At 38.7% G+C, this 15645-nt stretch overlaps 1 protein-coding gene across 1 annotated transcript; it reads right to left on the reverse strand.

The window, feature by feature from the left end:
- Nucleotides 1-9359: 9359 nt before the first annotated feature.
- Nucleotides 9360-12851, reverse strand: LOC109238575 (bidirectional sugar transporter SWEET17-like). The gene is made up of 6 exons (XM_019405061.1): nt 12698-12851; nt 12575-12611; nt 12246-12456; nt 11363-11524; nt 10991-11110; nt 9360-9679 (listed from the first exon to the last, which is right to left on the reverse strand). Exons 1-6 carry the CDS (start codon nt 12729-12731, stop codon nt 9485-9487), a joined length of 759 nt encoding a protein of 252 aa, XP_019260606.1. The 5' UTR covers nt 12732-12851; the 3' UTR covers nt 9360-9484.
- Nucleotides 12852-15645: the final 2794 nt, after the last annotated feature.

Below are 15645 nucleotides of genomic sequence, written 5' to 3' on the forward strand. Positions count from 1 at the left end.
AAGAAATCTACATGGAACAACCTGAAGGGTTTGTGGTTCCAGGTAAAGAAAAGAAGGTTTGTAGGCTTGTTAAGTCCCTTTACGGATTAAAACAAGCACCCAAACAATGGCATGCTAAATTTGACCAAACAATGTTGTCAAATGGATTTAAGATAAATGAATGTGATAAATGTGTGTACATTAAAAATGTTCCAAATCACATAGTCATTGTTTGCTTATATGTGGATGATATGCTCATAATGAGTAATGACATTGCCAACATAAATGCTACTAAGCGTATGCTAACTAGCAAGTTTGATATGAAAGACTTGGGAGTTGCTGATTTAATTCTGGGAATTAAGATCCATAAGACTTCTCAAGGTCTAGCATTGTCACAATCTCATTATATTAAGACAGTACTTGAAAAATTCAAGCACTTGGGCTTTAAAGTTGCAAAGACTCCAATTGATGTGAATCTTGCATTAGCAAAGAACAAAGGCCAGAGCATATCACAATTGGATTATGCTCGTGTGTTGGGTTGCTTAATGTACATCATGAATTGTACACGACCAGATATAGCTTGTGCTATAAGTAAATTGAGTCGATATACGAGCAATCCAGGCAAATCTCATTTGATGGCCATGAAACAAGTTTTGGGGTATTTAGTACATACCCAGGACTTTGCGTTGCACTACAACAAATATCCTGCGGTCATTGAGGGATACTGTGATGCAAATTGGATCACCGGATCAACTGATTCCAAGTCCACAAGTGGATATATATTCACTATTGGTGGAGGAGCGGTATCTTGGAAGATATCCAAACAAACTTGTATTGCCCGCTCTACAATGGAGGCTGAGTTCATAGCCTTGGATAAAGCCGGTGAAGAAGCTGAATGGATCCGGAATTTCTTGGAAGATATTCCATTTTGGCCCAAACCGTTGACACCAATATGCATACATTGTTATAGTCAAGCAGCCATTGGAAGGGCTGGAAGCGTTATGTATATCGGTAAGTCTCGCCATATAACGACCCGGCCGGTCATTTTTGAAATTTACGCCCCGTTCCCCCATTAACTGCTTCCCCTAAGTTCATTTCTGCCATTTTGGTATGCCGGGACGTTCGGTGTTAAGTTTTGGAGAGTTTTGGGACACTTAGTCCCTAAATGAGAGCTTAAGTGTTGAAAAATGGTCCGTAATTGGAACAGTGTGAAGACGACCTCAGAATGGAAATCCGATGGTTCCGTTAGCTCCGTTAGGTGATTTCGGGGTTCGGAGCGTGTTCGGAATGTATTTTGGAGGCTCGTAGCTCTTTTAGGCTTGAAATGCCGAAGTTTGAATTTTTGAAGTTTCCGGTCCGATAGTGAGTTTTTGATCCGAGGGTCGGATTGGAATTCCGGAAGTTGTAGTAGCTCTGTCATGTCATTTGGGATGTGTGTCCAAAATTTCAGGTCATTCGGGTGAGGTTTGGTTAGGTTTTTGATCGAAAGTGTGTTTTGTTGGAATTTGAAGTTCTTAGGCTTGAATCTTTGATTTAATCGGACTTCCGGTGTGGTTTTAGGTGTTTTAAGGATTGGTACAAGTTCGAATAAGGTATTAGGTGGTATTGGTGCTTTTGGTTGAGGTTCCGGGGGCCTCGGGATGATTTTGGGTGGTTAACGGAGAAATTTCTAAGTGATTGCTGCAGCTGGTATTTTTCTTTCTAGTATTTTTCGCTTCTGCGGTTTGGGAACCGCAGAAGCGGCCTTGGATGTCGCAGAAGCGGCTTGTGCCTCCTTCCTCAGAAGCCGCAGAAGCGGCCCAGCTATTGCAGATGCGGTGCTATCCCTTTTAATGAAAACCGCAGAAGCGGTTGACTTTCCGCTTAAGCGGGACCGCAGAAGCGGTCCCTTGTCCGCAGAAGCGGAAATGACTGTTCAGAAATATCAATTTCGAGGGTTTAATTTCATAAGTTTGAAAATCGATTGAGAGCTCGGGAGAAGGCGATTTTGAGTGGGTTTTGAAGAGAAAATCATTGGGTAACGTTTCCTTGATCCCTTTTCATTATATTTCATCATAATATAGCTAAATACATCATTGGAATTCGAATTTTGGACCAAAAATTGGATAATTTGGGGTAAAACTTCATTGGCTAGACTATTGAGTTTTGAGTGGGCATTTGACCTCCGATTTGGGAGATTTTTATATGGTTAGACTCGTGAGAGTACGAGAGTTCTAAAAAATGTGAAAATTATTTGATTCCGAGACGTTGGCTCGAGGGGCGTTTTGGTCATTTTATCTATTTTCGCGCCCTAGCTTTAATTTTAATAGAGGAATCAGTTGTTTGCAATATTATTTACGATATGTAATTGAATTGAATAGATTTGGGCCATTTGGAGTCGGATACTCGTGGCAAAGGCGCGGTTTCTAGTGATATTGAGCCGGTTCGAGGTAAGTGGCTTATCTAACCTTGTGTGGGGGACTTTTCCCCTTAGGATTGTTTTCTTGATATTTGAGTGCCTTGTACGTGAGGTGACGAGCACGTACTTGAGCCGATTGATGAAAATCCGGCTTTCACTTAAGTTGTTGATATTTAGCTTTCTTTACTACTTGCCTTATCCTACTTGAAATTATACTTGTACTAGATTTGGAAAGCATGTTTAGCTGACTTAACTGCCTAATTGCTTAAGTTGTTTGACTGTATTACGTGAAGCATGCTAGGCTAATTCTATCTGTTGCTCTGTCTTTCGTGCTTTATTCCTTGGTTTGTTTCTGGCTGTGGTTGCGCATTTACATTGGGACTACGGATGTGCGATTCTGGTAGCTCCCCCCCTTGGTTGTTTACTTTGGGACTACGGGTTCGATTCTCGGTAGATCCCCCCTGCACTTTTACTTTGGGACTGCGGGTTAGATTCCCGATAGATCCCCCTGCATTTTGATGGTTGGACTACGGGACGGTATCCCGGAAGATCCTTCGGTTTGGTATACGAGTTGGACTACGGGACGGTATCTCGGGAGATCCACTGGACAGTTGAGGAAAGGGCTACAGGACGGTATCCCGAGAGACCCTCATTGTTATCATTGGTATTGAGTTGTATTTACTCTGTGTTTGCTCTGTCCTTTTGTGGTTGTTATTGTCTCGTTGACATGCCTTATTTCATTGCTGTATTTATTATTTCTGTCAGATTATCATACTGTTAATTATTGTTATTACTATATTTTGTCTCAGTATGGCCCTGACCTTCCTCGTCACTACCCAACCGAGGTTAGGCTTGGCACTTACTGAGTACCGCTGTGGTGTACTCATGCCCTTCCTGCGCATGTTTTTCATGTGCAGATCATCCAGGTACCTCTACTCAGGCGCACTATCAGTGACGCAGGAGGATTACGGAGACTTCGAGGTAGATCTGCTGCGTCCGCAGACCGACGAGTCTCCCTCTTACTCTATCTCTAGTACTTAATTGTTTTTTTCTTCTTCCGGTTGTTAGATATTCTGGAGTTTGGAGCCTTTACTTTTCGCTTATGTAGCCTGTGTTGCCCGTGAGTTTTCGAGTTTTGGGGATTGTTTTGAACTTGTGATATTGAGTGGTACATGCCGAGCGGCATTCAGTACATTTTCTTTTAGTATTTAATTTGGTTTTCCTCTATTTTTCCGCAATTATTATACTTCCGCAATATTAGGCTTACTTGGTCGTGGGGACTAGGTGTTGTCATGACATGTTCACAGTCGGTGAACTAGGGTCGTGACAAGTTGGTATCAGAGCTCTAGGTTCATAGGAGTCACGGAACACAGGCTGGTTTATTAGAGTCTCGCTGATCGGTACAGAGACGTCTGTACTTATCTACGAGGGGCTATGTAACTGTTTAGGAAAAACCTTCGTTTCATTTGAATTCCTTGTCGTGCGATATTTTGACATCAGTTCTAAACTTCTGACTTCTATTCTCTCACAGATGGTGAGGACACGTGCCACTCGAGATGATCAGGCACCCGCGCCCCCTACTGCAGCCGTTAGAGGCTGGGGCCGGGGGAGAGGTCGAGGACGCGCACGTGGTGCAGCCAGACCACCTGCGCGAGCTGCCGCCGAGGTACCACCAGCAGATCCAGCCGGAGCCCAGGCACCTGGCACACCTACTACTGCCACTACTACTCCAGCGCTCCAGGAGACTTTGGCTCAGTTCATGAGCATGTACACCACCTTGGCTCAGGCGGGGTTGCTTCCCCTTGCTGCAGCCACATCCCAGGCCGGGGGAGGAGCACAGACTCCCGCCGTCTGCACTCCTGAGCAGCGAGTGCAGGTTGAGCAGGCTCCCGAGATTATTCCGGCACCGCCTGCAGCACCAGTTCAGCCCGAGGATGGGTCAGCTGCTTCAGAGGACGAGCAACGCAGGCTTGAGAGGTTCAAGAAGTATGATCCCCCAGTGTTCAGTGGATTAGCATCAGACGATGCCTTGGCATTTCTAGAGGAGTGTCATCGTATTCTTCGCACTATAGGCATAGTGGAGTCCAACGGGGTTTCTTTCACTACTTTTCAGCTTCGGGGAGCTGCCTATGATTGGTGGCGCACTTATGAGATAGACAATCCAGTCGAGGCTGCTTCACTGACTTGGACCCAGTTCTCGGATATGTTCATGAGAGAGTTTGTCCCCTAGAGTCTCAGGGATGCATGGCGCGCAGAGTTTGAGCATTTGCGCCAGGGTGCTATGACTGCTTTGGAGTATGCTATCTGTTATACCAGGTTGGCTAGGCATGCACCGGCTTTGGTTGCTACAGCTCAAGAGAGAGTGCGTAGGTTCATTGAGGGTCTTATCCCACCCATCAGATCTAGCATGGCTCGAGAGTTGGAGACGGACGTTCCTTATTAGCAGGTAGTGAGCATTGCTAGGAGGATTGAGGGTATGCTTGCCAGGGAGCGAGGGGAGAGCGAGGCTAAGAGGTCTCGAGAGTCGGGTCACTACTCTGGTTCCCGTACCCCATCAACAGGTCGTTATGGTAGGGGTTATGCGGGTCGCCCTGTTCATTCAGCTCTTCCAGCAGCCGGTAGTACTCTAGCTCCACCTGCACCTCAGTAGCCTTACTATGCACCTCCAGTTTCTAGCGCGCCTCCTGCGCGGGGTGTTTCCAGAGGTCATTCCAACAGGCCTAGTCCCAGCCAGTCAGAGCCACCGCGTCCTCCCAGAGCTTGTTTCGAGTGCGGTGATACACGCCACATGGTTAGGGACTTCCCCAGACTTGGTAGGGGTGCATCTTCACAGACTGCTCAGCCGCAGCGCGCTCCTCAGAGTTCTCAGGCCATGATCATAGCTCCAGCAGCTACCCCACCTGCCCAGCCGGCTAGGGGCGGAGGTTGGGGAGATAGAGGTCACCCTCGAGAGAGGGGCCGGGCCAGATATTATGCTATTCCTGCTCGTACTGAGGCTGTTGCCTCCGACTCCGTCATTACAGGTATTATTCTGGTTTGTCAGAGAGAGGCATCGGTTCTATTCGATCCGTGCTCTACTTACTCTTATGTGTCTTCTTACTTTGCTCCTCATTTGGGTATGCCTCGGGATTCTTTGAGTGCCCCCGTTTATGTTTCTACTCCTGTGGGAGATTCTCTTGTTGTGGACCGCGTTTATCGGTCATGTTTGGATACTATTCGTGGTTTTGAGACTAGAGCAGACTTATTATTACTCGGTATGGTGGAATTTTGACATTATTTTGGGCATGGACTGGTTGTCGCTCCATTTTGCTATTCTTGATTGTCACGCCAAGACCGTGACGCTGGCTATGCCAGGTATTCCGCGTGTTGAGTGGAGTGGTACTGTAGACCACACTCCCAGTAGAGTTATCTCTTTTCTTAAAGCTCAGNCATATTGGAAGAGGAAGAGGTTTTTTATGGGTATATAAGCAATTGCTCTTCTTCTAGCTCTTAAAGAGTTGAGAAGAAGGCAAGCCTCGCGCCGTCGTCGTCGTCGCTCGCTCGGCTCGGCTTCGGCTTCGGATTCGGCTTCGGATTCGGATTCGGATTCGGATTCGGATTTGGATTTGGATTTGGTCAAATGATCGATTGATTGATTAACTTTTTCTTCCGATCTTATTTGTTAATAGTAAAATATTAACTAAAATGTTATTAAATATTTGTTTTAATAACAGAATATTAATATTAAATCCAATCCGTTTTTCTGTTTTGGTAACAGAAAAGTAACTACTCTCTTCAATTTTCCCTCTTTATTTTTGAGTAAATGGCCATTTATGTAATGGCATTTATGCTGTGGCCGTTTTGCATAAACAGCCATTCTGAAGAGTTGCACCTTTTCAGATTTCAGCCCAACTTTGGCTATAAATACAACACTATTCTGCTCAGAATTTCACTACGATTTTCTGAGTTTCTTCTCCTTCTTCTTCATACTTTTAGCATCAAACAAAGCAAAAAGTCAGTGTGATTTGCTACCGAACTTTGTATTCGCTGAAACACTGGGGTTTGAAGTACCACTACACCAGTGTGTAATTCGTTCTATCCTGGGAGGAAATAATCCATAACCTTGGGTACTAGGAGGGATTAAATTCCTTAAGGAAACACTGTGAATTCAATGGGCTCGAATTGGTTTTCTGTCATTTCTGTTTATGTTCATTTCTATTTATATTCATTTATATTTCCAGAATTATATTACAAATACAGTATACTAACAATTACCTGTTGTTGTAGATTCAATTTAATCTAATAGTATGAAAATTTCTTTATTATCCATACATAGTATATAAACTCAATTATTAATGTTTAAACTAGATTAAAGTAGGCATAAAACGGTTTTCATCAGTTTCAAGTTTTAATGATTTTTTCAAATTCTACTATCTTGTGAAGTAAAACAACAAATATTTCTTTTGAGGAGAAGAGAGAAAAGGTTTAATTCTTACAAAAGGAGCTAGAAAGAGAAAGAAGGAGAAGTTTTCCTATTGTCACGAATGCCAAAAGCGAAAGCTTCAATGTTGACGGGCTTATTGTTTCCTTTCTTATCTTAAAAAAAGGAAAAATAAGAGAGGTATTACTCCTACTTTTTAATATTATACTAATCTTTTTTAGTTTGTGATCTATTTTTTTAAATCTCTAATACTCTTTTATGAAATAAATTTATGTACCCTAAGATTTTTTTTAATTGAAAAATAATTTTACTTATATGATGAATTTAAAAAATAATTTAATTGGATTCTCTTGCTAAATAATTAATGGAAAGATTTGATTATTTGGTTTTAACATAAAATATAATTTATTTTCTGTTGATTTAGATTCTTATATTAGTTCATCTCATTTTTTGAATATTTAACCGTGATTATAATTTTATCCACCATAAATTTTATTTTTAAAGAGTAAGAAGATCGATAACATTCCAATTTTAGATATTTTTGTTTGCAAAATTATTAATGGTATTGGCTCTTACCAACCTTTTTCTTTCTTTTCTCACACATTTATATTCTTAAAAAATTTCTTAGTTGTTCCTTAATAATTAGGTATATTTTTCTATATTACACGAAAAATTAATAATAAAAAAATATTATTTAAGTAGGAAAGCAGTTCAAATATAATATAATAATATATTATCGTGGGAATGTTTTCTCAAACACTTTAAGCAGTCCGTTTAGCATTAAATTTTTTTGGTATTGAATATTATAGAGTGGTAATGTATTACTAATATGGAGGATTCTTATGAATTGATTTTATTAAACCTTCCTACTTTTTTAATAAGAGTTCAATAGACAAGATTGTATTAATTTTAAAATCTTATATATTAAAAAAATTAATAGAGAAGTTATTGTAGTCCAGAAAATAAGTTATTACAGCTATGCATTTCCTTGTGAGTTCTTCTGTTTAATATTTTAGAGCTATTTTGATTTATCAATATTATATTCGTGCTTTTATAATCATATATGGGCTCTCCTGTTTTTAAATAGATTTGGACAATATAAAACGTTTTTTTTAATTAAATTAATAATAGGAATTTTTTAAGAAGTATATCCTAAAAGTAATAAGATTACAAGGCTAATGTCTAGAATTCCGATTATGTCCTTTTATTATGAGTTATTATGCTTAATATTAAAAGGTTATTTTTGTAATCCAACATTTTATTCATGCTTTTATAATAATAATATAGATAGATAGATATAGATTAGATTAGTCACTAGCAGCTTGCCTAGTGGTATATTTGCTATAAAAAAAAAAGGCATTCCGAAAATGTGCCTGGACTGCGCACGTAGATCGAGGAGAAGTAGGATGAGGATTTGAAGGCCTCGGAACCCTGAATTGGGTTCTAAAACGCGAGGTCATCTCATATTTTTATATCAAATAATGTTCACAAAAATATGTTCAAATAATCAAATATGAGATTGGATCTAGGGCATATCTACTATATCCCTAACAGGTACCACACCAGTACTGAACCAGTATAAAACTTCTGTGTCTTTACTGTTTTTATTCCTCCACAATTTGCTTCTGCTAATTTCTAACCATATGATAAAGAGAAGTCGACTATTACTCTCTATAGTCAGTTGAGTTTTTAAATTGGTCACAATTCACCCCTCCCCTCGTTTGTTTCATCTTACACCAGAGCATCGTTGCAAACATAGTAATGAAAAAGAAACATGTATGGGTCAGAATCCGACCCCACGATAATTAACGAAGTTAATCCCGTCTTAAGCTAATTCATGATTGATTAGTGGTACGACCACTCAGAATTAGCGGTATTCAACCCTTATCTAATTCGATCAACAAGGCCACGGCCCGTCCGTCGTCATGAAGGCGAAACCCCAATGTGGTCACGGCCACTTATTGCCAGCTCACGAAGCTCACAACTATAAATACCAAGAGAGGAAACCCTAGAAAAGGGGGCTTCTTCTTAACTATTGAGAAGAGAGAGAAAATGGGACAACGATGCACATATGTGGAATACCATTGTAAGGCTCTGAACCTCTTCGTGGAGAGGCAGACCAAAGCAATATTATCAAGAAAAGCTGAGAAAGTGGGACAACGATGCACATATGTGGAATACCATTGTAAGGCTCTGAACCTCTTCATGTAGATACAGACCAAAGCAATATTATCAACAAAAGCTTTTATGTTTCTCTTCCTAAAGTTGAGTACTTATTTTCGCATCCTTCATTTGGTCCAATGGATTATTACGGTTTGCTATGATTTTCCCGTGATCTATTTATATTGTTTGCACTCATAAGGTATATGATAACTTTTGAGCAAACAAAACACTAAAGCAATCATATGTCATATAGCAACATTTTCAGCTTCTTGTTCACTATGTTTTGAAGTAAATAAAAATAGTAGCAGATTAACTAAGTAAAAGCTATAGGTAGCTTTTTAAATTGGAAAAATATTACTAGTACCATAGAATTGAGAAAGAAGAAAAACACAATAAAAAGAGTATCAGCAACTAGCTTAAAATTTAATATGGAGAATAAGAAAATTGAAGAACTAAATTAAGTGAAACAGAGTGATAAAGTAGAATATACTCCATGCATAGAGAAGCAGTAAAAGTTGGTGCTTTCAATACATAGTGGCAGAAAGCACGAACCCATTGTACTTGTAATTAATATTTGTGGTGGCAGAAGGTGGAAGAAGATGCTCTATCTGCCCTCCTTCCTCCAAGTCAGCTATGTGCTTCACTGATTTACCCTTTCGGTAAATGGCATATATCACTAGTTGTGCCGTTCCCAGCAGACATCCTATCCCGTTTGGTACCTTAAAAGTATGGAAGTAGATTCAGGATTTAAATTGAAGTGTTTCGAAATTTTAATTTCTTTAAAAATATGGGTTCAACACTCAATTCCAAATTATATTACTTTATTCCATATTTTATGCTAGAAGTATTGATTCAATTGTACCCACTCCGACACTCTAAGTCCGCCTCTGAGTACTAATAATGCAATAAGAACACTTTGAATTGGTAAATTCAAATATAGGGTCCATCATCGGGCCACAACAATTTTATTTTTTTGACGACAATCATTCTTACGAACTATTGTAGATGAATGCAAAACCCTAATTTTCAATGAACCCTTGATTTCTATTTGAAGTAAAATGTGAAGGAAAAGGAAAAAAAGGAATTGCGGAACTAGAATTCTGCAATATAAGTGAAAATTGGCGTGGATAATCAGCCATTATTTATTTTCACTTTTAATGATAGGGATAGCCATAGGCATTATATTATATGCTTTGGCCCTTGTGTATGTTCATTTCTTTCATGTTTATATCAGCCTTTCCGACACGACCTTTGATTGGTCAGTGGGGGAGTAGAGGTGGGGGTTAGCTAGACAATCTTCTTAATTTACAAGAGAGTGGAAACCCAATATTTACGTAATTCACCTAGTTGTCCTTTATCCTTTACATTTTGTGAAAACATGAATTTTTAACTGTTAGGTTATACTACTATACCTTCTAAAAGCTTGGAAATCCAATATACGTAGCCAAGTCTGCAAAAAGCTTGGAAATCCACATTTCGAGAATTCGCCGACGTCATATTTGAATTATGTGGAATATAATATTCAAGAATTCCACGTGTATGACGCATGAAAAACACCACACATCAGGTTTTTATTTTTATTTATTTTTGTCTAGGGGAATTGAAAAACGTAAGACGTAGTTCCTAGGGTAATAGAAACACCTCATATAGCATAGATGTGCAGGTTACAAACTGAGCCAAGTTTAGAAGGGGTTTTATGAAATAAGCCAAAATAAAATCCTTAAAATAATAACGTGGAACTGGCAAAGAACCTAAAAAAGTTGAAAGCTTCTCTCTCTAGCTAGAACAAGTCTAACGCCAATTGGGAGTGGTATTATTTTATCTAATTGTTAACTTAGATCCCCATAATATTGCTTGCACGATTGTACAATTTGTTTCTCAACGTGTATTAGGCGTTTTTCTTCATCTTGATGACAAGTTTAAATCTGATCATTATCTAGCAAAGAGTACTGATCAAGTTATTGAGAATATTATTATATAAATGATGATAATTAATTAAAGAATAAATGAAGGTAACAGGATATACTTACTCCAAGAAACCAGTCTCGTACAAGCAAAGCGTACAAAGTCCAAACTCCACCATTTAAGAAAAAGAAAAGTGAAAGAAGGAATGGCATGTACTCAACGCTCTTTGTTGTCACCACTGTTTTCTGCCAAAACAAATAGTATCCGAAATTGATATTTAACTTCAATTTTTAGATAGATAGCCCACATGCATGAGTTGTTGAGTTAGTTAATCAGAAACAAAAACAAAGAGATTATATTTAAACGCAAGGCATGAGTCTGGCATATTTGCTTTACTTAGAACATAAGTTTTACGTAAGAAAACAAATTTGTATTGCTTTTGCGTATGGTTTACAAATATTACAAGAATATTTAATAAAGGAAAATTAGGGGCTTACCACCACGCTAAGAGGGGAACTATACATGACAATGTTTAGAGCTGAGCACAAGAAACCAATAACATCAATTCTCATCTCCCCATGAGATCCAAATTGTGCCAACAGAATAGCTGTCGCTGAAAACCCTACATTTAAAACCACAACTAGTACCGCAGTCTTTAACTGTAAAAAAGTTAAGAAAGAAAAAATAAAAAATATCAGTTCAACTAAAAATTTAATTTGGCTTTTTCAAATCATAACTAGTACTCCTATATCATAGGATGTTGATAATCTCTATATATAACAATTCAGATATAAAGAAATTTTGTTTAAGAGTTAGTACTAAATATCAAGTACTATCAGAATTTTAGTTAAGTCTAGCAAGTTATGACGCTGTCTAATTTATAATTGTGAGCTTTAGTGAATATTTCAAAGAAAAAGACAGAGGGGAAATAGTTTCTGGACCCATTTTTCTGCTCTCCTAAACGTAACACCACTATATTCGATAAATTGCTGCATCTTGGTTTTGTAATTCTACTTCCACACTTATTAAAAAGAGTAGGTAGTTACAAAAACAGAGGCATTCTTTTAAATAATTAATTGCAAAAGTTATCTACATTTCGCTTATGTTTTTGAATGAATGGTGCAAAAATAATGAATTCATTTACTAAGAAGATTAACAATAAAATAACCAACAAGGGTTGTGGTTGTGGTGGAGTGGTAAGCACTTCTTCATCCTTAACCAGAGGTCTCGAGTTCGAGCCCCTAGGTATGGAGTCGCCTTTGTTAGGGAGCGGTTTACCCCCAGTGTGGGACTTCCCGGCGCGAATCCGGATTAGTCGGGCCCCAATGTGGGTACCGGATACCGGGTACGAAAAAAACAATAAAATAGTTTAGGACTTACTCTCATGTTTGGAGGAGCAAAGAGAAGGAACAAGGACAGGTATATAATCTCAACGGCGACTCCAAAACCATTAGTAGTGGATACAAGAAAACTCCCTGGCTTTATAATTCCATAGTAAGTCCACAACGATGAACTTAGCAGTGTACAAATGTATGGAAGGCTATCAAATTCCTCAGTCGATTTATTCTTCACTATCCTAATGAATGTCCCTCTGCATTATTTATGTATCATTTCAAATTAAAATAAGGATCCTCAATCCATGCAAAAGATCTAGCCACTATATATTGGTTGCAATTAATATTTTCTTTCTTGTTGGATTGGTTACTTACACTGGTGAAAGAAACATGAGAACTGAGATGATGTTGCCTGAAAAGACCAAGAACATATACATATTTCAACACTAAAAAACTATTGATATCCAAATATCGTAAAGGAGGAGGAAGTGATATTACCTATCACTCCGATGACAAACGCTACGATTTCCATGTTGACAGCCGAAGGAGAATGAAGAAGAATGACTTGAAGGGAAGAGAAAGAGAAACTTGTAGCTAAAAGTACCTTTCTGCCTTTATCGAGAGTTAAGTAGCTTGGGAATATGAAATGACATTTTTCGGAAGCACCATTTGACAATATAATTAATTAAATACGGGAAATACTATGAATTTAAAAATAAAATATGTTATATTTATGACAAAGTAGAGAGGAATTTTTTGTTCATTTCCGAGATTGAAAGATTGAAAAGTCATTTTCACGTTACAATTCAACTTGCCACTTATCAGGTGTGTGAGGCATGTAAAATTCTTTATTACTCCTTCATTTCAATTTATTTAGGCAAAGTTTCAGTTGCATTGAGTTTAAAAAAGAAATAAAAATATTTGAAACTAATATTTTATAATATTTGTGTGGTCATAAGACATTCGAAATTTATGATCTTAAATAATTCATATTCTTTGTCTGACTATAAATACTTAAAACTAAGGTTAAAATAAATGGTTTGAATTTAACAAAATTTTGAACACATTAAAAAAAGAAATATTACCATATAATTGGAATGAAGGGAGTAGATAATAATCGTGGAACAAGTGATAAATTAATTGAAGTCCACGTATTGGATATGAACTCCCAATTACATTTTGTCACCGTGAATCATGTGCACTTAGCTTGTAGACCAATGCTTGTACTGTACCACTTTCTTGTCTATGCGCCTTTTCATCCTAAACCTTTTTCTTCCTTGTCTTTGGAAGTAGACTGCTAGGATGAAATTTGATTTTCTTATTATATACGGTTCCAATTGGGTTTGCGCTTTTTGCTCGACTAGCCAAGGCTGAAGCATGATAGGTCAAGGTTTGGCTCCGATTTATATCAAATATGGCGCGGGGTTAAGTTATCGAGACCCTGAGACTGATTAAGCTCCAAGTCGACCAAGATTGAGACCAAATAAGACAGAGATCGAGGGGGGCCAGCTAGGTCGAATAACAGAAGATCGAGATATCCGTGATTAGGCAAGGATCATGGCGGAAATCTCGGCACGTATCGAGTCAAGACCGGTTATTTAGCCTATCATGGGATTTGCTTATATAATTAGAATTATACCATAAATAGGATTCATCTACTATATAAAGAGGGTCCTAATCATTTTGTAATCATCTCACATTCATGCATATCAAAGCAATACATTACTCTTTTTCTCTGATACTCTCTTGTTCATCAGTTTATTTCATAACTATACTCTCACTCACTCAGTTCGAAGGCGACCTAGCTCGGGGGCTGAATTACATTTCAATATTGGTTTGCTTTACTTTGTTGTTCATTTCTACTATTAATCATCATATTTATCAACTAGTGCTAGGTGAAATTACGTATCCTTAAAACCACTTATAAGTCTAATTGTTATGTGATTTTAAGGGTAAACAGTTTGGCACCCACCATGGGGCTAAGGATAATAGTGATTGCCTGGTACAATTTCCGTAACACACATTATTTTACGCTTGTTCTTTGAAGTGTCTTTGATTTAAGGTTCAACATGTCAAACTCCCAAGTTGCACCCACACACACAGACAACGGCCTTGGTCTTCATGGCGAGAACGAAAACATAGCCGCCCCAGGAAATAGAGTACCTCCAGTAAATCCTGATGGAGCTCCGTCCTTGGATCCAATCGACGTCAGCTGCCATATTGCCTTTAATGGGAATTTGGGCGTCGACCCTGAGAATAGCATCTGCAGAGATGCTCGAACAACTAATCAGAGCGCACAGAGCGGTGAAAAAGGCGGAATTAGCCTTCGAATGATATTCGTGATGTTGCAGACTCAGAAAGCTGCAATAGTACAACTCCAAAATCAGAATCGTGCACCGAGCAGGATCGAGCTCGAGCCATCACAAGAAGTTGTTCATAGAGCCGAATCGGTGCCAAAGAGATCAAATGAAGGAGAATCAGAGACTAATCATGTTATTGTAAAAATTCTCGAGGAACTGAAGAAGAGAATCGAGTCAGGAGAAAAGAAGATCGAGTGAAATGATAAGAAGGTGGAAACTTATAGCTTTAGGGCCAATATTGAAAGGACTTGATTCAAAAAAGTTTGTCCAAAAACCTTTTCTCCCAAGTGCGGCTCCGAAGCCAATCCCAAATAAGTTCTGTATGCCCGAGATTCCGAAGTATAACGGGACTACAGATTCAAACGAACACGTCACCTCATCTACGTGCGCCATTAAAAGAAATAACTTGGAAGATGACGAGATTGAATCCGCGTTGCTGAAAAAATTTAGAGAAATTCTATCAAAGTGTGCCATGATATGGTACCATAATTTACCACCTAATTCTATTGAGTCATTTGGTATGCTTGCAGATTCTTTTACGAAGGTGCACGCTGGAGCCATTAAGGTTGCAACTAGAAAGTCGGACCTATTCAAGGTAAGGCAAAAAGACAACGAGATGTTCAGGGAATTCGTATCTCGATTTCAAATGGAACGAATAGATTTGCCACCGGTCACCGACGTTGGGCTGTTCAAGCCTTCATTCAAGGTCTCAACGAACGGAGTTCCATAGCTTTACAACAATTGAAGAAAAATTTGATCGAGTATTCAGGTGTCACTTGGGCCGATGTACATAATCAGTATCAGTCAAAGAACAGGATCGAGGATGATCAATTTATCTATCAAGCCCATAGATAGAATCAAGAGAGATATCGACCGAGAATCAAGGTTAAATAGATATCGATATCAACCGTATAATGGATACTGTAGAGACAGTGGATCTGGGCAAAATTCCGCATGGAATAAGAGGATAAATGATCGAGGTCAAAGTTCACGGGGACTTGGTTCTGAGGAAGGTCACATTAAACATCCAAAATCCAAATGAAGGTACGACCTCATTTTAATTCTATCTATTTTTCGACTAACACT

Source organism: Nicotiana attenuata, unplaced genomic scaffold (genome assembly GCF_001879085.1).
Source record: "Nicotiana attenuata strain UT unplaced genomic scaffold, NIATTr2, whole genome shotgun sequence".
Lineage (NCBI taxonomy): Eukaryota > Viridiplantae > Streptophyta > Magnoliopsida > Solanales > Solanaceae > Nicotiana > Nicotiana attenuata.

Coding starts and splice junctions, on each gene's coding strand:
- LOC109238575 (XM_019405061.1), bottom strand. CDS start 12,731: ATGGAAATCGTAGCGTTTGTCATCGGAGTGATAG. Junction 11,525..12,245: donor TTGCTCCTCCAAACATGAGA/GTAAGTCCTAAA, acceptor ACTTTTTTACAG/TTAAAGACTGCGGTACTAGT. Junction 11,111..11,362: donor GTTCCCCTCTTAGCGTGGTG/GTAAGCCCCTAA, acceptor TTGTTTTGGCAG/AAAACAGTGGTGACAACAAA.